This window comes from Netta rufina (genome assembly GCF_964035555.1).
Source record: "Netta rufina genome assembly, chromosome: 1".
Classification (NCBI taxonomy): Eukaryota; Metazoa; Chordata; class Aves; order Anseriformes; family Anatidae; genus Netta; species Netta rufina.
This window is the reverse complement of record NC_140123.1, coordinates 106,022,267-106,046,011: the sequence shown is the minus strand read 5'-3', so window position 1 is coordinate 106,046,011 and position 23,745 is coordinate 106,022,267. Positions and strand designations below refer to the sequence as shown.

At 38.1% G+C, this 23,745-nt stretch overlaps 1 protein-coding gene across 1 annotated transcript in view; it reads left to right on the top strand.

The window, feature by feature from the left end:
* The window catches only part of ROBO1 (roundabout guidance receptor 1), a gene marked incomplete at both ends in the record, with an annotated part of 540,132 nt that overhangs the window by 424,962 nt on the left and 91,425 nt on the right, over positions 1-23,745 (top strand). The window contains one exon of the mRNA XM_084291939.1: positions 18,057-18,177. Within this exon, the coding sequence (XP_084148065.1) occupies positions 18,057-18,177 (121 nt within the window). The remainder of the gene's footprint in view (positions 1-18,056; positions 18,178-23,745) is intronic.

The window sequence follows — 23,745 nt, the reverse complement described above, 5'->3', positions numbered from 1 at the left end:
AATACATTCATTGCAACACTATTTTTAAAAGTGAGCCACAAATATTTTCCTATGGAGAAAATTATTGTACAGTAAAGGAAGGATAGCCTTGAGGTAGAAAGTCTGCAAGCTAAGCAAAGCAAATTGCTGTGCTGCTGCAGTCTGCCTATGAGATTTTGGGCAAGCCATGAAATTATTCAGTACTTCTTGTTCAGCATTTCACGAGTTGTGAAACGGAATTCATTCATACATGTAAAGCAGTCTGACAGTATTACAACAAAGTTGTGTTGTGCCACTTGGCCAAAGCGCAAAGCATTATTGCATCTTAAATCATGAACAGACTCTTTTTTGTAGGCAAAGCAGTAAAGAAATATTCTCACTCACGTACTCAGGCCATGGTCCACTAGGTGTTTGTGACTGTGTAATACTTGCAGGATCTAGCCTATATGCAAATATTTTGAGATTTCCTTGTTTTTTAAATAAAACAATTATTTACCTCTCAAGTTGTATGCTGAAGCATCAAAGTGGCTTTAAAATTGTTGTCCCTTGTGTTCAGAGATCTCTAGTTTATTAATAAAGTAGGAATGTCTTTATAGTAGGTACTTTGCATGATTATAACTCCTGGGAAATTTGCATTCACAAAGACTATGATTAGTATGTTTCATGAAAATACACTTTGCACACATCCTGTACTCTTAGTGTACATTTTGCTGCATTACTGAAATCAATGTATTACCATTTCCTTTGCTGATACTAATATTTCACCCTTCCAAGAAAACATACAATATAATTTACAGCAAGAGAGAAGCCCCTTTTTGAAGTTCTGAAAGAGTTGAGATTACAGAATCTCAGAATAGTTGAGGATTGGAGAGAGCTGTGCTCTGCCAAGCAAAGCAACCTAGAGCATGTTGGACAGGATCACATCCAGGCAGGCTTTGAATATCTCCAGAGAAGGAGAGTCCACAGCCTCTCTGGGCAACCTGTTCCAGTGCTCTGTCGTGCTCACTATATAGAAATGTTTTCTCATATTCAGCTGGAAGTCCCTGTTTTTCACTTTGTGCCCATTGCTTCTTGTCCTGATGCTGGTCACCACTGAAAAGAGTCTGGCCCCATCCTCTTGACACCCTACCTTCAGATAAGTATATACATTGATAAGATCCTCTCTCAGCCTTCTCTTCTTCAAGCTAAACAGGCTCAGCTCTCTCAGCCTCTCCCTGTATGACAGATGCTTCAGTCCCCTAATCATCTTCATAGGCCTCCGCTGGACTCTCTCCAGGAGCTTCATGTCTCTCTTTTACTGGGAAGCCCAGAACTGGATACAGTGCACCAGGGGAGGCATCACCAAGTAAAGAGGGAGGATCACCTCCCTTGACCTGCTGGCAAAGCTTTTCCTAATGTGCCCCAGGAAACCATTGGCCACCTTGGCCACAAGGACACTTGCTGGCTTATGGTTAATCTCTTGTCCACCAGGACTCCCAGCTGGTCTTTCCCTGCAGAGCTGCTTTCTAGCAGGTCAACCTCGGACCTGTACTGGTGCATGGGGTTATTCTTCCCTAGGTGCATGACCCTGCACTTGCTCTTGTTGATCTTCATTAAGTTCCTCTCCACCCAGCTCTGCAGTTTGTCCAGGTATCTCTGAATGACACTGGTGCATCAGCCGCTCCTTCCAATTTTGTGTCATCAGCAAATGTGCTGAGTGTGCACTCATCCACGTCATTGGTGAATAAGTCAAATAATACTGGACCCAGTACTGACCCCTGGGGAGTCAGACAACGTATACTGCTCTCCCCTCACCTACCCAGGTTGCTTAAGCATGATTTTTGCTTGGTGAAGCCATGACTACTACTCCTAATCACCTTCTTATCCTCCTTGTGCTTGGAGATAACTTCTAGGATGAGCTGTTCTGTCTCCTTTCTAGGGATAGAGGTGAGGTTGACAGGCGTGTAGTTTCCTGTGTCCTCCTTCTTGCCCTTTTTGAAGAGTAGAATGTCATTAACTTTCTTCTAGTACTCAGGAATCTTTCCTGTTTTCCACAAACTTTCAAAGATGGTGGAGAGTGATCTAAAAATAGCATCCGCCAGCTCCCTCATCACTTGTGGGTGCCCATTGGAATTGTGGGTATCATGTTTGCCTAAATGATCTCTAACCAATTAGGCAAACATGATACCCACAAGGTCTCCTCCTTGACCAAGGGAAGGGCCTCCTTTTTCCAGACTTCCTGTCTCAGACCCTCTAGGATCTGAGATTCATGAGGGCTGGCCTTAGCAGTGAAGACTGAAGCAGTCTTAAAAGGTGGCATTTGGTAACTCTGCCTTCTCAGCATCCTTTGGCACCTACCCTATTCAGCATCAGTCTCATGTTTTCCCTAGTCTTCCTTTTGCTACTGATTTATTTGAAGTCTTTCTTGTTGTCCTTGACATTCCTTGTTAGATCTAATTCTAAATGGGCCTTGGCCTTCCTCGTCACATCCCTGCATCCTCTGCAAACATTTCTATATTCCTACTAATTGGCATGTTCCTTTTCTCCACATGCTGTATACTTCCTTCTTCTTTTTGAGTTTTGCTAGGAGCTCCTTGCTCCGTGTAGGTCTGCTGCCCCCCTTTGCTTGACTTCTTACACAGAGATACATTGGTCTTGAGCTTGGAGGTAGTGATGCTTTGTGACTGATTGGGTACTGACCAGATTCTTTATCTTTTTATTGTTGTTGTTTGCCATTAAGATACTTTCCTTTTACCACCTGGAGCGTTATGGACATACTACATTTTCACCGCAGACTTTCTGCTGAGAAAATTGCTTTCATACATATTTAGCTGATACCTATTGCATTTGTTGTTCTTAAGTATTAAGAAATGCCTGAACAAAGAGACAGCTGTAACTCCTCTCTTCCAAAATGGAAAGCTTTGGTGGAATAAGGGGTCATTTATATATCTATTGTTCTTGAAGCTTACAAATGTAGGTAGTCGTAACAGGGTTTTCAGTGGCTGGAGAAATCTTAATTTTAACAATCTGGACATTTTAAGTAGGACATGCAGATATAACTTTTAACATCTGCAAAATTAAGAGTAGCTGGAGTAATGACAACAAATAAACCTGAAAGTCTGCTTTGCTAACTAATTCTGATTTGAAAATAGAAAGTAGTCTTTGAAAACGTTCATCTGGATTTCAGCAGGTGGAGATCTATGTTCTCCATACGCTAACCATCTCAACAAAGGCCATTTCTTCTACCATTATAAATACAGAGTTCAAGAAAGAAGGCAGTTTTTCATCTTTGTAACGGATGTGTATCTCAGGCTGCAGTGTCAGTTTTACTATGCTGCCCTGTCAATGAGTCTCAAATTCACCTTGAAAGATCACCCCTAGGGATGCCAGCTGAACCTTTGACCCTTCTGTTTTGACTGTCACCAAGGTTAACACATCATTACAGCTTGTGATGTTTTGGATACCTGTTCATTTGGAGCCTTTCTTAGTCTACACTGTTTCAGACAAATTAACAGAAGCAGTCTCTCACTGCTGTTTCATAGAAATATATTTCGATGATTTTTAAGAATGCATTATATTTCTTCCTAGTTTTGTGTAAAAACAGATGTGAAATTTTAAAACTTACAGCTTTATCACTGTGTTTCCTAAGTTATTAAAAGAACATCTGTACAATTACAAGCAAAAGTAACAAGATGAGAAAGCATTTTCTTTCTAAATGGGCAGAACCATGCCTGAACTACTGCTTGCAATACTGCACAGCTGCACAGTGCAAAACTGTGTGTGGTGACAGGCCAAAGGACATCAGTAAGTATTGGCTTTTTGGGATAAATTCTAGTTATTGACAGGCTAAGAACAGTTAGTTTATTTGGAACTGTCCTAGCAAGGTACCGTGTTGGATAATTAGCCTGTTATAATTAACAGGGGTTTTGATTTACTAACCCAGAAAATTGTTTGCAAATACTGTTCTTGTCTATGGGATTGGTAGCTAGCCAAGAGAACTCTTTTACTGTGCTGATAGAGGTTTTCCAAACATGTATTAAAATTTGTTATTTTAATACATTGTACTGTATTAAATATATACTGTATTGTATATAAATGTGCTCCTTGGGAAGTCCCTATTTTTGTCAAGGTTATCCTCTGATAAAGCAAATATACCATTAGTTTGGTGAGGTTGACTCCTGGGTGCTGTTATACTTATCAGTTTTGTATTCATGAAATAGTAAAAGGAATCAATACCAAAATCAGTTTTATTCTTCTTGTATTGTTTCAAATTACTTCCACATATTCTAGTTGGGGAATTAACAGTAGCTAATGTTGAAAAGGTGATCTATTTATTGAGATACAGAGGAAAATGTCAATGCAACTTTTGTTTCTGCTCATGGAGATTTTTTATTTTTCTTTAATTCCGACAGAACAAGTCTACTAGATCATGACTTTGTATTCTTTCTCCCTTGCTTTCTGCAAAATCAATTATTTAGCAGTGCTTTACAGGCATTATACCTAAATATATCATTCAGACTGTATATGAAGTTATTCTACATCCTCTGTACACTCCGTTGAAAGGGTTGAGATATTAAGAGGCAGTGCTGTATCCCCTTCTGTCATCTCTTTCCGAACATGATATTTTAGGTAACAAACCTTAAATCAATTATTCTTTTCAGTTAGAATTATGTCATTTTCCTTCTCTGAGGCTTCTCTGGAAACTTGCAATCACCAGTGTAACAGCTACATTCACTCCAGTTCCTTGTGGTGCCACAGTTTTACCCTTTGGAAGGTTTTGAACTGTAGTTTGAAAATGCCATAATAGAACTTTCTGAAAAGGAAAGATATTGCTTATTTAACCACATGATCATACAGCTAAGGAAACAACATTTTGAACCAGTCTAATAGCTACATGCCTGTCTAACTAATTTAGCATCTAAAATTTCTTTCTGATGGAATTCCATTTGTATCCCTTCTTCCTCATTTCCATTTAATAAACTCCTGTTCTTCCAATCCTCAAGGAAGTATGCATCTCATTAAATCCCTCTTCCTTCTCTGGATTTCACCACCTCATATGTCTCAGGGACAGAGTTGCTCCTTTGGGCTACAAATATGTCAAGCTCAGCAGAGGCGCAGTCCTCAGTTTCAAGGTGAACTCCTAAGCATCTGTTGAAAAGTTACTATTAGGATCATAAGCTCATACCTTTGTGGTATGTTTCAAGGCAGTCATGCTATGAAATTAGCTTGCTGTGTGAGCAGAATAAGCCTAGACAAAAATCTAATGCATTATTAAAGGCAGCTCTAAATACAGCAGATACTATATACATAGTACATACATAAATATTATATACAACACACACATCAGATTGTTCCTTGCACGGATGTTTGAAACTGTCAGCATTAATATCTGTAGTACAGTTTATGTCTCAATTCTCACAGGTCATGAACAAATGCTTGACTCTAACAGGATTGTCCAGAATTTCATTATTTACAATTACGTATTCTGAAATTTAAGTACTATTCAAACATTTTTCTGAAATATAGTGGAACTATTCAGATTATATTCCACCAAACATTTCTTGCCAACCTCTAGGTCTGGGACAAACATGTAGCATTTCATTGCAATCCAGTGACACCAACAAAGCAAAACTGAACCTGAAAATGGATGTTTTTTGTTTGTTTCTTCATGTTGTTTTTTGAATCTTATCAAAGGATGAAACTTTTTAAGATTTTCTGACATTTTTGCTAAACTTGTAGTAACACATGGAACTGTTTGATAGGTAAAGAGAATCATAACCCTTTTATTTTTTGATCTATATCAAACTTTCTCTATAACTTATTTTTTCCTCATGACTGTCTTCTATTTTCAGTGGAGTTTGGTTTTATTCTTTCTTCTAAAAAGGATATCTTCGAAAAAGTTTGCATGAAGTATCTGAAGTGTTATGCAAGTAGTATAATGCAAAGTATAACACATAACTGATAATGCATTTGACTTTTATTTTTATGTTTACTATGCGTAGGGATTTTTTTTTCCACCTTTTTTAACTTAGTTTCTGAATATTTTGTCTATGTAGGCTTTGAAAATCCCATACCATTTTAAAATTTAAAATGAATCCGCAAAGGTAACAAATAAAATTTTGTTACCTTTTCTGGACATAACTAAGAAAAAACAGTGGATTTGTGTTGGAACAAATGTGTTCTCTAATACAATAAAGGGTGAACTTTAACCACTGTTAACAAAATTTCTGTAAGGTTACACCTTGGTGCAGACAGCAACGTAACCTACTGAAATTTGTTTATGTAATGCAGCAGTGGTTGATCCTGTTCGTGTTTGTGTGTGTTGAAAAGGAGACCAGAAGACTAACGAAGTTTATTGATAAGGTCTTTTTGCATAGATGCTAACAAGGCAGTCCTTTAAATACTGCCTTCCATGTCTGTTCACATTCATTGTTTAGTGTGTATTTTTGCATCATTTTTCTTACCTTTCCTTGTAGTGTATCACCATGGGAAGGAAGTCAGCCAGCAAAGGAAAAAAAAATGCAGTAACAGGAATAACACAGAACTTCCAGTCATAAATATTTTTCCTAAAAATATTTTCATGTATTTGGTGTGCTAAGTGGAGTCTTACAGTGTATCAGGAGGTCAGACCTTAGTGGTGTTCCAGTTGAGGACAGCTTTAACTAACTTGCCCCATTTCTAAATAGTACCAATTGTTCAGAATGGCACTTGATGTAGTGCATGCCATGCAGCATCTTTTGGATGACATGTATTCAGGACCGGATTTTTGAAAGTGGAATTGCTCACTCAGCTTCCTGAACATGTCAATATGTCTGCCCAGTGATCATATGTGTTGAGTACTTCTTACGTTACCCATGGGACAAGCACTCCTAGCTTTTGTCATCTGCTTTTGAAAAATTTGATCAGCATGTTAGGTAGATAACTCCTTTACACGGAAAAGTAGATCTTCTATTCCGTTTGTCATGCTAAATAATTGGCCAAGTAAAAGTACTGTCTTCAAAAGTAAAGTGTTTACTTCAGATTGGACACTTGTGGTTTTGTATCTGTTTTGGAAGCTTAGTATGGCTGTTTATGTTTCTAGGGGGAAAAGTTTACTATAGGAATGCAGTTATAGCTTTTAACTTCCTGTCACTGTCATTTAAAAAAAAAAAAAAAAAAAAAAAGTAGTTAATACCAAAGGACTGAAATCTGGTCAGGTGAAAATTTTAGTTAATTTTGTCTAAGTATCACTTCCTCTTTATTATGCATCTCTATACCTTTCACACAGAAAGCATCACAGTTTCTTCACAGTTTCTTACGTATGTTAGGGTAGTACTAATTATAAAAAAGGCAGGCAAAGCAGCCACAAGAGAAACTGGGGTAATGAAAGTACTGAGTCATTTTACAAGCCCATTCCACCAACAGCAATCTGCCACAAACAGGAAATGCTAATTTCCATACAGAACTTGGCCAGCTAGACCTTAGATTACTTTGCTTTGTAAATATAAATGGAAAAAGTTGAGCAGCTGACATTTCCAGTGTCCCAAACAGCTTCTCCCCGCTTCCAGCCACTTATATCCTCCCCCACCTTTTCCACTGATGCAGCATACAGTAGTATTTTAACAACAGCAAACCTCGTGCTGGGAGTTTAAGCCCTCCGTGGCAACTGAAAGGAATAGCAAGAAAATGCTGCAGAGGAAGCAGTTATCCCAGCAGGGCTGCAGAGTCCCCTCAATAGGTTGAGCAGCCACCAGCTGCGAGCAGACGAGAGAGAACTGCAGGCAAGGCAGGGGGAAAGGCACCATTTCCCATGCTTTGGTCTCCAAAGGCACCATTTCCCATGCTTTTTTTCCCCCAGACTCCTTAGCTGTTTACACCATGACCACTGCCATTCTCATGCTGAGCATTAAGCAGGTTGCAGCTCCAAAGGTAAGGGCTAAGGAGGAAGAGCAAAACTGTCAGGCAGCATGTTCTTCCAGAAAATAGAGCCATGTTCTTCCCTGGTTAGCCTACCAGTAGCCCATCAATGAAGACTCTTGGAGGTAACGGGCTTAAGGGATTGGGATGCGTGAGCACTAGGGAGTGATGATCCCACACAGAGAATTAGAACACTGCACACTTCATTTGGCCTGATTGCAACCTGCGTTGGGTTGTTTTAAGAGTAGCAGAAACTGAATGCTCTGTGAACTGCCTGAGATCTACAGGTCACTCACTGCCTCTTGAGGCTGTCTGGAGGATCAAATGTTGAGCACAAAGGGAAAATAAAAATAATGAACCTAGGTTGCTGGGGGAATTGGGGGAGTGGATATTCACCTCTCTGTGCATACATTCTCCTTCTTATTCTTTGTAAGTTTAAATTTTAGGAGCTTCCAAACAGGGGCCTTATGCATATCCTTAATATGTGACCTAGTGGCTTTTTGGTATTCTTTTAATAAAAATGAAAGCTACCACCAGATTTGCTTTGGTTGCCTGTAACAACTTTTTTTACTTCAGTCCTGTAGTACAAAGCTTGTGTGCAGACCACAGAAAATACATGGAAATCTGTGATTTATGACTTGCATGTGCTGAGGCTGACAGGAACTGCAGTGATCAGTGATGGAAGAGTGAAATGTGGCAGACTATAACTTTTAAGTCTTTCTGAAAAATGAAAGTGTGTGTGTGTGTTCCTTTTTTTTTTTTTTGAAAGTGTTTCACAAATGATGTGAAATGATATGAAAGGTTTAATGTTTTCACAACTCTGTATGTTCCATGTTGTCTTAGATGAAAGTTAGAGCTGAACTTAGGCTCAGTCAGAGATATATGCAATAGAAATGTAGCCCAGGTTTTTGTACTTTCTTGAAGCATGATGTAATTTACATGACGGTAATTCACCTCGATCCAAAGTTGGAGAACCAGCAAGTTTTTAGTATTTATATTGCAAAACATTGTCTATTTTTTCAAGGTTACATTTTGCGAAGTGTTTGTGTGTCTGTAGTTCTAGACTGGTAAGGCCAACACTTCTTTGGGAGTAAACTTGATTGTAAAGTTTTGAAAGGCAATGTGTTGAATGAGATACCAAATCTCTCAAAGTTCAAAACTGTCAAAGTATCAATTTGGAAGTGTATAAAAGGACTCGTTGCCTTTTTTCATCCATGACAGTTTTTTCTTCAGTTAGTTTGGTTCTCAGTTTGTATTCTGTACCATAAAAGGCTCAGGTTTACCCTCTGCAAGGAAGGAAGAAATTCCTTCTTCCCTTGGGAAGCTACTGAGCTGGCTTCAGGGAGGAAAGCTTTCACAGACAATCGAGTGTAGGAAGTGAAATAGTCACAGGAAGGATCCGGGAACCTGTAACTCATATCCCCTTCAGTCAGGAGCCAGCGGTGGGCAGTCTCAGAGGGGATGTAAAGAGGAAATCTGTGCCAAATCTGCTGCAACTCAGAAGGTCACTGAATGACTGAAGCCAAAACTGGAAATAATGACCCGCTGCACAGGCCCATGCCAATAAGAAAAAAAAAAAATTGAATAATTTATTTTTATTTCTGTCCTCTCTCCTGACTGAGGTGGTTTTGTTGTTGCTACTTCAGAACTGTACTTTTAAGTCTAGTAAAATGTTCCCTTTCCTTTTTAAAGCCTTTCAGTTTCTCGTAGGAGTTCATTGTAGAAGGCCTATGAAATTCTATTTGAAAGCTCTTGATATCTTGAGTCCTGTCACAACAGTTCCCTTTAGAAGACCCTACACAAGGACCTTGGTAAATCATTTATTGTGACACCGTGGCAGTGAGAGATCTGTGCTCTGAGAAATGTCTTTTGTCAGATTACAAGTCTCAGTGAAGTTATGCCTAGCAATGCTTCTAAGCTATGAAGTTGAAAATGAGAATTCTGCTGTTGGAGATTCGTATCCTGTACAAGTCCTCTTTTCTGAGGGCACAGCAGGAATTTTCTTATCAAGTAAATACACATGATACTGAGTTGTCTTAGATCCATATAATTGTCCTGCCCGTGTAACTTCAGATTTAGAAAAGTAAGAAGACACCAGTCAATTAGGAAACTGACAATTAGGAAACTAAACCCCCTAGAAATCAGCAGCAGTCCATACTCCTCTGAATTTGTATGGCACTCCTCCTCCCCAATAATGCCTGCACAGCTGAGGTGTATTCTGCAGCAGGCTAAATCACTGGATCTGGTCACCTAAATGGTCCCCTCATACTACCTGGAGAGATTATCTGAATCTGCACTTGCTTTCATTCTTGTGAACTTTTTGATACATCCCTAAAGAGTGGCCTTTCATCTGTCTTTTGCAATGTAGTGGAAACTTCCACTTTTGCTTAGTGGAAAATAGGCTGCAAAATACCTCTGCAGATTTGGGCTATATTGTTTCTTTTGTGGTTACCAGATAGAAATTCTTTGTGCATCTTAAAATGTTTGGTTTGTTTCAATTATTTTTCCATATTACATTTGTGATGACTTAGGTAACATAGTTAAACACTGAGAAATTTTGTGTGGCAGGTTAGACCCAGTTAGCCTGAGATTTTATTCTTGGAGGTGTGCAAATAACACACTGGTGGCAATGCTTAAAAAATTCTGGTGTAACAGACATTTCAAATTGTTTGACTGAAGGGGAGAGAAATGAAGACACACCAGACAATGAAATCAATTCCACTTTACTTTTGTTTCTGATTCCTATCACTGACTGCCATGAAAGCTACCATAAACATGAACCAGTTCATCTAGGGAGATTCATGTACCAGGATAAATACAGTTTTGCAGAAATGTCTTAGTCATCCCTACAGACACATGGTTCCTATCTGGGTCAATAATATTTGGGCTCAGTTGGGTTTTCTGTGTTGCAGAAAGATAGTTTCATTCCATAGCTTTTTTTACTGACCTGTAGCATGTCCTTATGTGTTGTTTGTTAGGTAAGTTTAGTATATTGTCTGTACTCGGTAAAGAGTATTGTGCAAAACAGTTTCTGATATTTTTTAAATTTTTTATTTTCCCAGATCTCAGATGAATGTATTTAAGGCCATGAGGGTAGCTGTAACATGCTTTTGTTGTGGGAGGATTTTAATCTTGGTTTATAATAACAGAGGAAGTATTGCATAATGAATGTTTTGTACTGTAACTGAAAACGTTTCAGTAACATGTTTTATTGGTTCAAATATTTTTATATAAACATAGCTGTCTGTTCAGAAATTAGGTCTGATTAATGTGAACCAATATAGCCTATTTTGAATAAAATCTTCCTTTGCTATTAACAAAAGCCAAATGTTTGTAGAAAGTGAGATTGAGATGACTTCAGTGTTAAATGTCTGAAAATTGTATGTGCTGAGATAAGGATTTTTCTTTCCTGAAGTTGGATTTATGACATTCTGCATATACCTTGGCTGTTTTCACTGTGTTGTTAAATGTGGGAGGTATCAAACACATTATAGTAATTCTGATACTTGGTGTCTTGTGATAATACCAAGTACTGAACAACCTTCAGTTCCCTCTGAAGTCACCAAACAACTCAGGACACAGATAAGCCTTAACTCTTTGTAGATACTGATCTTATGGATACAGTCATTAGTAAAGAGACCGTAAAGGAAATGAAGACTGTCTCATAAGCAAACTGAAACCGATTCTGACTCTCCAGACACGCTAGCCAAATTTTAAGGGTGCCAGAAGGAGCAGCTTTAATCTGTTGTCATTTTATCTACCTTAAACATTCTTTGTTTTTAAGTAAATCTTTATTCGCATATATTTTGCACCATTCATTATAAATGCTACTTTCAGACCTGTCACCACTGCAAGACTACTTTGTTGATCTTTATGATAGTGTGAAACAATTGACTTGCATTTTGCCATGGCAGATTTATGGCACAGAAGGGCCAGATGAAAGTATTTTTTAAACTTCTTTCAAGAAGTGTTTTGTATGTGTTTGATGTGGAGAAGCAGCACATATCTTTCTGGGGTCCAAGAGAATGGAACCAGAAGTAGGAAAGACTTGTTTGAACTTTGAAGTTGAGTAAGAGCGTTATCAAACATGTTTTAATGTCAAGTGTCTTGCAATGATACTGAAGCATATTGTAATAGGTAGGAAATACATTGGATTCACAAGGCTTGGGACAAGGTACACATTTTTAAACAAAACTATAAGGTAGGTATTCATTTATCCTTATTTATTTATTTATTTATTTTTAACTCGACTGCTCATTTAAAATTTCAAAACTATCTTCTATTGCTTCTATTCCATGCCTCACAGTCTATGATGCAATGACAAGTAATAAAACGGATATAATAATCTATTTGGGAATGCTAGACCACATAGACAAGACTGTCCAAACCCTATGTTTCATAAATAGGAAATAAAAGCTCCATTTTACTTTTATATATAATTAGTGACAGAGTTAATTACAAATGCTTATACTCACCTTGTTCTTCAATCATTGTATTGTCATTTATAATTAGATGGTACACTGTTAAAGCATAGACCATGTCTGACAGGTTAATATCACATGCCCATCACATTTCATTCTACATAAAATGTGATGTTGAGCTCTACTACAGAAGACTGAAATATATGAAATTTGTGACATTACATATGCAGAAACCCTGATTATACAAACAGGTCAGTGTTTCACTCTGTAGTCTAAATTTCATTTTCTTAAGCATTTAGGTTTGCTTTAGAGTTATTTTGCAACAGAGCACATTTCATTTATTAAATGGAATGAAAATAGGAGCTAAAGGAAAGTAAAGGAAAATATGCCAGTCATCTTCATATTTGGACTTGCCAAGCATTTTTCATATGGCTTCTTTCTTTCTCATATTACATAGCACGTTGCTGTGAAAAGTAAGTGAATCACCCACATGAAAAAAAATATTTCTTAATACAGGCAGATGGATATGCATCTATACATACAGAAATTTACATATGCATACACAAACATAGGTATATAAAATATGGTCTTAGGATAAGAATATATGTGTATAGCTATTCTGAATATGGTGATATGTTGTAGAATCCTTGGGTAAGTTTTTGTGGATTTGATTTATTGGCTGACCAAGTTGATTTGTTATTTGTATATGATTTTTTTTTTTTTTCACTCCTGGGTGGTCATAATTTACAATTCAGGACCTAGTTAACTGTATAGGTTCCTAGGGTTTTCTGAATCAACATCCCTAACTATTGTAGAAAGAAATGAATGAAGTGGACTTGCTCAAATGAACAATTTACTCATGAGGAGCAAAATATGGTCACGCACACATATAGAAAATAGCTTTCAATATGTCTTTGTAAATCACCATACTATCATATATTGTGTTACAGGCAACCAAAGATCATCTGTAAACTACTGATCACAATCTTTTTTTCCCCATCAATGTTCAGTACTATTTTCATATCCCCTACTTGCATAACCCTGATAAATTTGTTGATAGGCAGAGAACAGAATAAAATCCTAAGGAGACATTAAAAGTCAGAAAATACCATGACATCATTTCTGTATAAATGGAACATGATACTTGCTTCCATCTTTTTCAAAATTGAACTTAAAGCTTTGGCAGTTAGCAAAGCAATTCTTTTCCCATGATGTGCAATACCTACCAGAATAGTGTAATAAAATTGTTTGGTATATCTTCTTCACTATAAAAAAAAAAAAAAACAAACAAAAAACAAGACTTCTCTTTGTGTTTAGTATGATAACAACTCTTCTGGGGCTTGGGATGAAACATTAAACTGCCTGTCATTTTTTCAAATCATTATATCGTGACTACTTTGAAGCTGATGTACCCCTTTGAGTCAGGGGTATAAATGTGAGAAGAAGAGTTGAAGCACTCAAAGTAAAACCCCTGGTTAACTGTTACATGTCCACTGACTAGGACCAGCTCTAATTTGGCATGATTTCAGATGATACCCTCAAATGTGATTTAAACAACAGATATAAACTTACAGCTTAGTAAGACAAAGAAATGTAACAGCTTTATGTGGTCATACCAAAATTTACGTGCATGTATTCCGTTCTGTACTTTGTTAGTTAAAGCCATTGGTTCATCGTCCATAGGTATTTGTAGGATTTCATAGAATCAAAGTATCACAGAATCACAGAACTGTTGGTGTTGGAAGGAACCTCGAAAGATCATCAGGTCCAGCCCCTCTGCCAAAGCAGGTTCCTCAGAGCAGGCTGCCCAGGTAGGCATCCAGACAGGCCTTGAATATCTCCAGAGAAGGAGACTCCACAACCTCCCTAGGCAGCCTGTTCCAATGCTCCGTCACCCTCACCGTGAAGAAGTTCTTTCGCATGTCAGTGCGGAACTTCCTGTGTTCTAATTTGCAGCCATTGCCCCTTGTCCTATCCCCACAAACCGAGAAGAGGTTGGCTACATCCTTCTGTCCCCTACCCCTCAGATAGTTACATACCCTGAAGAGATGCCCTCTCAGTCTTCTCCAGGCTGAACAAGCCCAGCTCTCTCAGCCTTTCTTCATAGGGAAGATGCTCCAGGCCCCGTATCATCTTTGTGGCCCTCCGTTGGACTCTTTCCAGGAGATCCCTGTCTCTCTTGTACCGGGGAGCCCAGAACTGGACACAGTACTCCAGGTGAGGCCTGACCAGGGCAGAGTAGAGGGGGAGGATCACCTCCCTTGACCTGCTGGCCACACTCCTTTTAATGCACGCCAGGATCCCATTAGCCCTCTTGACCACAATGCTTCTGCCCAACTGCTTATCCAATTCTCTAAGCTTGTCTTCATACAAGAGGTGCTCCAGGACTCTGATCATCCTCATGGCCCTCCTCTGGACACACTCTGCCAAGTTCATGTCCTCTTTATGTTGAGGGCCCCAGAGCTAAATGCAGTACTGAAGGTACTCTTTCCTATTGAGAGAAAAAGTGGCAAAAATTGCATGTACAAAACTCAGGTTTATCATAGCTACAGATTTGGTTTGCAATGTCTTGCTAATAAATAGAAGGTCTTGATCAATCTTATTCAGATGCTGGGTACATATTTGTTAAAACTCAATGTAAAACTTGGGTACTGAACCAACAGAGGAAGTATATTATTCTAGCCATCTGTGAATGCTTAGTTGCAGACATACTTAATTCCACATGCCCAATATTTTATCATAATTGTGTAATTTATCCTATTTTTATGTTTTATATACCCACATAGCCTTCACTGTGGCTAAAGTTCTAAACATTTATTCTTCTTTAAGAGGAAAAAAAAATCAACAAAGGAAAAAAAAAAGAAGAAAAAAAATCTAAACGCATTCAGAATTTCCATCTTGAAACCATAGCTACTTTCCATAGGTATGCCATGTGTTTGAAAGTCTGCCTCAAAGTCCATGATACAAAAGAGAGTGAGTTCGTAGTTTTATGCAAGACATGAGGGAATGTTTCCTCTGCATCTCCTGTCTTATGTAAATCTCAACTTGGAAGATTAGCAGCTTTCAATGATTTTTAACTGTTCAAATCTTTCTGCTTTAATGCTTTTCTCTGTATGTGGTTTGAAGAGAGGCTGTTCGTGATTCCTAGAAGGAATTCCTAGAATATCTCTTGCTAGAGGTTACAGTTTTCAAAAACATGCAGTTGTGCCATATTGTAAATACTTTGGAAGGGATTTTCATAAATGCCAAAGTCACAGAGGAGCACAAGTACAACTGAATGTCAGTGGGACTTAAGTTCCTGAGACATGTATGAAAATCAAAGCTTTCAGTTTACATAGGTTTGAAATCATTAGGAGCTTCAGTAAATTCTTGTGGTGTGTAAATACATTTCTTTGTTTAAATCCAGTGCATTCAATACTGATGTACATGAAAATAATGTATTTCTGCATATATATCTGAATATATAAGTGCTTCGAAATGAATATGGAAATCTTTCACAATCACTTTTTAAAACCCTTTCTATAGATTAGTTGGAAACTAACAGCATTCTGTGATTTAGGGAGGTGTAAAATAGGAATAAATATAGAGAGATATGTTACAGTCTCTTCTGCTTACTGTTTCAGGTGGTCAACAATCTATTCAGGCTCTTGAAAAAATGTATATTTGCAGATCACCTTAATTTTTTTATTCTTCATGCTTGAAATCCCCATTGAAATTTCAGCATTACTAGATTGCTGGATGATAAAGGACATATCTTTTCTGTTCTCAATGAGTGCCAAAGGCAAAAGAATGAAATTTGTATGCAACATTGTCTACGTTACATGTGCATGTTCATTTATCTCAATAACTGACTGTCATCATTGTGTGTGTACATCTTACAATGATAGTAGGAGACCAATACTACTCCAGATGTCAAATTTTCAGGGATAGATTTCTAGCTGCAGGGAACTTGAGCAAAATACCTCAGATTGAGAACACTCTCCTTCTTGTCACTGACCACATTAGACCCTTTTATGTAGTTTCATCTTTGGTTTTTATTTGTTGTTTTCTTCCATCCATGCCTTGAACTTCAATGTTTTTCATATGTGATGTGAGTCATAAGTGTGTGTTCAACAAAAAATGTAATTAAATCATGTATTAATATATTAAAGTAAACAAGGTATGTATTCAGTTGCCTACACAAATTTTGTTGTATTTTGGTGAACAATGAAACTTCTTCAGCTGTTTTGCAAATCAAATAGAAGTAGTATTTTTAAAGGGACATCAGATATTTCTGTGTACTTCTAATGTATATTTTAAAATATTTAAATTTTGAATCACAAAGGGGAAATATGTTTTCTTGATTTGGATGCTACTGAAATTCTGTTATCTTCCAACAACTGAATTCAGAAGATAATTCATTTCCCAGCATGGGTTTAAATTGCTTCTGCCCGACTGCTTATCAGCCTTAAAAATTCCTTAATCAAAGGTAAATAACTTTATAAAGATTAAGAGCTCTCTTTGTTTCCTTTAGAAATAAAAATAAAAATAAGAAATAATAATAATAATTGTGTATAGTAACAAGCATCCTACCAACAGTAGGATAATATAGAATCATAGTATGGTTTGGGCTGGAAGAGACCTTAAAGATTGTTCCAACCCCCCTGTCATGGGAAGAGACACCTCCCACTAGAACAGGTTGCCCAGGGCCTCATCCAACCTGGCTTTGAACACTTCAGGGATGGGGCATCAACAGCTTCCCTGGGCAGCCTGTTCCACTGCCTTACCACTCTCATAGTAAAGAATTTCTTCTTAATGTCTAATCTAAATCTACCCTCTTTTAGTTTAAAAACATTACTTCTTGTCCTATTGCTATATTTCTTGGTAAAGAGTATATTGGGCCCCAGCTTTCCTGTAAGCTTTGTTTAAGTACTGAAAAGCAGCTATAAGGTCTGATGGAGCCTTCTCTTCTCTAGGCTTAACAACCCCAGTTCCCTCAGACTGTCTTCATAGCTCCAGCTTTCTGATCATCTTCATGGCCATCCTCTAGACCTCTTGTAATGGGTCAATGTGTTATGCTGGGGAGCCCGCAGCTAAACACAGTACTTCAGGTGGGGTTTCATGAAAGTAGAGTGGAGGCGGAAAATCAGTGCCCTTGACCTGCTGGCCGTGATTCTTTTGATGCAGCCCAGGATACAGTTGGCATTTTGGGCTGCAAGCATCCATTGCCGGCTAATGTTGAGTTTCTCTTTAACCAACACCCCAAGTCTTTCTTGGCAGGTCTGCTCTCAATCCACTTATTGTCCAGCCTGTGTTTGTAATTGCTCCAGCCCAGGTGCAAGACCTTGGCCTTATTGAACTTCATGAGGATTTTTATTAAGAAAAAGTAATTGCTACACTTGATGTGAAAATGGGATTTATGTCTAGTGCTAATTTTTGCTCTTCATCTATGTCAAACTATAATAGTGCATAGAAAGGAATTGTAGCATTTTCTGCCAATGAGTATTAAACAGACCATTAAATAACTAGTATTGCACTACACAGAATGAAGAAAAGAGGTCTAAATTTGAGAGATTTCAAACTACAGATGTAAAACTAAGCCTCCCCCCCCTTTTTTTTTTTCATAAGAAGAGGAAACTAAGTTAGTAGTTTCACTTTTTTCAACGTTTTGTTTGATTTGGAAAGTCACTGCTATCTTTTTTTTTTTTCTTTATCTGCAACAAAACACTTTTCAAGTTAATAAATATTATTAAGTCATTAGTTTCTATTAAAGTATTTTCTGTTATCCTTGTTTTGTCCTAGATCAGAGGAGGAAAGCTTATGATCACATACACAAGAAAGAATGATGCTGGCAAGTATGTTTGTGTTGGAACAAATATGGTTGGAGAACGTGAAAGCGAAGTTGCCGAGCTCACTGTTTTAGGTAAGAACTCTCCATTAAGACTGTGTTAATGAAAATGTCCATGAATATGAAAATATCCAACTTTGTTATTCCTAGGAAGCCTTTAATTAAAGGTCATTGTCAGCTATTTCCTTTTCGGTGTTTATTTTGAAAATGTTTTTTGTCACATTAGCACTCTAGCAAATGGGTGGCAATTAGAATTAGAGAATAAATTAGGTTGCAAAAGACATTTAAGATAACCAAGTCCAACCATCAGTTAATGGCTTTGCAGTCTAGCTTTGTTGTTACTACAGAAGACACTTTCATACTTTATCTAACTGAAAATAGTTCCAATGTCCGATGTCCACTGACTGTGACAGTACAATGAAACAATACCGAAACAAAAAGTGACATCTTTAAGAAGAGGCTATATTTTTTCTTTCCTTTTGAAGCAAATCACAATTATTCTATATTTCTATTATACATATTTTTTTGTTTATTATCCGTGCTGAGTGTTGTAAAGATATAACAGGTCTACTTGTTCAAACGATTCTAGTGATAGTTCCTTCAAGCATTAAAACATATTTTCATTTAAGATAACTATCTTAGCTGAAAATTGCATTATTTTGTTGTTGTTGTTGTTATGGCAGAAAAGAAACTGTAACTCCAGTTTCTCAGACTATCTCTCAGATAGACTGTAACTCTCAGACTATCTTCAGCATGTGAGAGTTGCCTTATCCCTGTAGATGAAGCTTTGGTAGTTTTCATTCAAAATGTGTTACATGTAACTTGGCAGTAGGGAAAGCTTGAGTTATCTATTGCTTCTGAAGGAGAAATTAGACTGTTTTTGTTGATTTGGCTGTTGACCAGCACCCCCAGGTCCTCTTCTGCCAGGCAACTTTCCAGCTGCTCTACCCAAAGATTATACTGCTGCGTCAGGTTGTTATGACCCAAGCACAGCACCTACATTTATCCTTGCTGATTGTCATGCAATTGGAAACATCCCATCAGTCTAGCCTATCCAGATCTGCAGAGCTCTGGAGAGCCTTCCTACCCTCAAGCAGATCAACATTCCCACCCAACTTGGTGTCGTTTGCAAAGTTACTGAGGGTGCACTCAATCTCCCCATCAATATTATTGATAAAGATAATAAATAAAGCTGGCCATAGTACTGAGCCCTGGGGAGCACCACTTGTGACTAGCCACCAAGCAGATTTAACTCCATTCACAACAACCCTTTGGCCCAGGCCATCCAGTCAGTTTTTACCCAGTGAGCAGTACAGCCATCCATGCCCTGAGCAGCCATTGTCTCCAGGAGAAGGCTGTGGGAAACAGTGTCAAATGCCTTATTAAAGTCACAGCAAACAAGCTACATCCTTTTCCTTGTCCACTAAGCAGGTCTTCTTGTCATGAAGGAGATCAGGTTAGTCAAGTAGGACCTGCCTTTCACAAACCTATGCTGACTGGGTCTGATTACCTGTTTGTCCTATATATGCTGTGTGATGGCACCCAACATGATCTGCTCCATAACTTTCCCTAGCACCGAGGTCAGAATGACAGGCTTGTAATTCTCCAGATCCTCCTTCCTGCCCTTCTTGTAGATGGGCATCACATTTGCCAACCTGCAGTCAACTGGGACCTTCCCAATTAGCCAGGACTGCTGGTAAATTATTGAAAGTGGCTTGGTAAGCACTTCAGCCAGCTCCTTTGGCACTCTTGGGTGCCTATTAGCCCCATAGATTTGTGGGTGTACAAGCAGTGTAGTAAGCTGCTAACCATTTTACCTTGGACTATAAGGGCTTCATTCTTCTCATCAGACTTGAGTACCCTGAGAAGAATTAGTCTTACTAGTAAAGACTGAGGCAAAGAAGGCATAAAATACCTCAGCCTTTTCCTCATCTCTTGTCATTGTTTTCCCCCACATATAATAAAGGGTGGAGATTCTCCTTAGTCCTACTTTCTTAATGATGTACTTTAAAAAAATGTTATGTATATTATCATCTTTTACTGTAGTGGCCAAGTTAAGCTCTATTTGGGCTTCAGCCCTTCTAAATTCTTCCCTGCATGACCTCACAACATCTTTGTAGTCCTTCTGAGTTGTCTGTCTCTCTCTCTGTTGTTGTTTTTGTTTGTTTGTTTGTTTGTTTTTGTTCTGTTTTTTTTTTGTTTGTTTGTTTGTTTGTTTGTTTTTCCTGAGTTACTGAAGAAGCTCTCTGTGCAGACGTGCTAGTCTTCTCCACCAGCTCGTCTTTCAGCACATAGGGATGGCCTGCTCCTGTGTCTTCAAGATTTATGCTGTTCTAGAAAAATGTGCAGCCTTCCTGAACTCCTTTGCCCTTTAGAACAGGGTCCCATGGGACCCTGTCAAATAGGTCCCTAAAATCAACCCTGTGACAATCCAAAGTAGCAGTTCTACTGACTGCAGAACATATTATTCAGGTTTAAGATGTGTTTTGTCAGTCTTTGGCACAAAAGTGCCAAAGACTGACAAAACTTACTTTTTAAAAGTATGATGCAGGCGACTTAAGGTTCTGCTCAGAGTTTTTTATGAAGCAATATTATCCTTAACGAAGTGAAATTATCTGCCATTTTAAAGTTGCTGAGATTGAATATCCAGCAAGACAGTCTTGTAATTTTCTATAACTTTCTGTAAGCTAAGGAAGGATCTTTGTGATCCACCATCCTGGTTCCTTTGTTGTTTTTTTTTCTTTTTGTTTGAAAACCTTTGAAGGACGTCATATGGAAATTTACTGTCACATAGACTTTTAGAACTTTAGAACTTCAGAGCAGAATCTAGAATTGATATAGCCTTCTGGCTACAGTTACATGAGTGAAGTCCCGACACTGGGCTCCTTGTCACCTGTACTGTTTAACTATTCTTCTAACCAGAGAATCACAATATAACTGTTATATATAATTCATGCTGGAAATGGTCCTCCATCTGGTTTTCCCTTCAAATGAATTTCTGATTTTCAGTTTGGGGAAACTAGTAGGCTTTTATTTTCAAACAGGACAGTAAAGCTTTGTCTGTCTTATCAATCTATGTCAAAAAAATTTTAATACACTTCATTTTTTCAAGTTGGATTTTACATATGAGTCAAAAGGCATGAGAAACATGCTGACTTCATATATTAATATCTTTCAGCATAAATCTTATGTTTATGGTTTTTGGTTATTTGAAAGTTGAACTTTTGCTTTTAGGTCTGCTTCAAATCAGGGGGAGGATTATAACCCAGAGACTGTAATATTAGAAGATTTCAAAGTGTTCCTTACTAGGCTTTCCTTGTATTTACTAAATAATTGTGTGACAAAGATAGATACTTAACTAGTATCAGTGTGATTTCCTTTATCCATTTATGCACTTGAATAAGAGAATTAAGAATGGGCAGACAAAAGCTCTTGGGCTATTACTCTTCTGATAGGAAACTGACCTAGAGAACAGTATGGCTCAGGGCTCAATTCTAGCCGTGGCCCAGGACTCAAATCTGTTCAACATTTTTATCAATGATCTGCATGCAGGAGTGGAGTGCATCTTCAGCAAGCTTGCTGATGACAAACTAGGAGGTGCTGTTGACTACCTGAAGGGATGAGGAGTATTGTAGAGGGATCTAGATAGATTGGAGCACTGGGCAATTAGCAACAGCATGAAGTTCAGCAAAGGAAAATGCTGGATTCCGTACCTGAGACAGAATAACGCTGGACACGGGTACAGACTGGGAGGCGAGTGGCTGGAGAGCAGCTCAGTTGTAAGGGATCTGGGGGTGCTGGTCGATAGCAGTCTCAGCATGAGCCAGCAGTGGGCAGCCAAGAGGACAAAACACATTTTGGGGTGCAGTAAACAGCATAGCCAGCTGGTCAAAAGTGATTACTTGGTATATTTAGCAGTGGTACAGCCTTGCCTTGAATATTACATGCATTTCTGGGCTTCACAATATAAAAAGGATCTTAATATCTTTGAAAGCTTTGAAAGAAGAGGGCAGCAAAGCTGGTAAAAGGCTGGAAGGCGTGTGCTGTGTGGAAAGGCTGACACCTGGATTGTCTGGTCTGGAGAAGAGGAGGCTGAGAGACGACCTCACTGCTCTTTGCAGCTTCCTGAGGAGAAGCAGAGAGGGAGGTGTCAGTCTCTGTTCCCTGATCACTGATGAAAGGACACAAGGGAATGGCACAAAGCCAGGAGAGGTTCAGACTGGACATTGGGAAAAGTTTCTTCACCATGAGGGTGGTCAAATGCTGAAACAGGCTTCCTGGTGAGGTGGTTCATGCCCCATGCCTGTAAGTGTTCAAGAGGCATTTGGGTAATGCCCTCATTCATATACTTCAACTTTTGGTTAGCCCTGAAGTGGTGACGCAGTTGGCCTTGATGATCTTTGTAGGTCCCTTCCAACTGAGCTGTTCTATTTTGTTCTGTTTTCTTCAATGGCATCCCTCAAAAATGTATATAAAACATTGGATATATTAAAAAGGAAATAAAGATTAAAATGCAGAAAAATAAAACAGTGTTGTAGAGATCTTCCATGTTTCATAAGTGAGATATACAAAATGAGCTGAAACTGAATATTGCAGTTGTGCTTGTATCCCAGTTCTTCAGAGGTGGGGTAGATGGCACTCTGAAGTGGAGAAAACTGCCTTCAGGTAAATATTTTATTATAAGTACATAGAATACAAATGGATCAGGCACACAAGAGTCTACAGAAGTATGGAAAAAAAAAAATCAACTCATTTGTAAAAAAAATTAAAATAAAAAAAAAAAATCATTGTTTGGCCAAGCGTGCTGATAGTTCCTACCTTCTTGGTTTTACAGTACAATCAGAATTATGTACATGTAAAACACAACATTAAGACTCATTGTGCAGTCATATCTTTACATCAGATTTAAGGAGTCCTAAAAAGATAAAATCCGGTAATGGAAACAGTGACAAAAACATTCACTGCAAGTGTTCCTGGATGTTATTGTAATTTAAGTGCTTTTGATATTATTGCTGTATATCTGAACATTCACAATGGTGTGATTTGTGTCCAAATGAATATAGGTATTTGGGGATTTACTTTGCTGACCTTTTACAATGCTGTCTTGGTGTAGATAAAGTCACTTCGTCTTATTTTCATTACTGAAAGTTGTAGACTGATAAGAAGTATACAGAGTTGTCAGAAAAGTAGGCCTCTTGTGTTGTGTTTTTTTTTTCACTGTTGCACAGCAATCATGTCCTTACCAGATCAGTCCTTTATATTTTGCAGGATTAAACTGAATATCCTTCCTCAAAGGATTCTTACTGTGATGCTTAAGCTGGAACATTTTTCTTTTATTCAGGATTGTGGTTTTACTGCACCTATAAGAAAATGGGGGGGGAGGGGGGGGGGAGGAGAGGCTATTAATGTATTTTTGATTTAATTAATTGAAAAAACAACTAATTAGAAATTTAATTTCTAAGTCATGATTTAGATTCATATATTTAGGTCCTTGTTTTATTTCTCACTTCTTGAATACAAAACCAGGCTTTAACTGACAGCATTATCAGCCTGGTTGTAAAGCAAAGCAAAGGTAAGTTTTCTACGAGACTGGTGTCCCGTTTGTCTGGACATCCTCCAGACTAAAGGAAATTTTTCTATAGA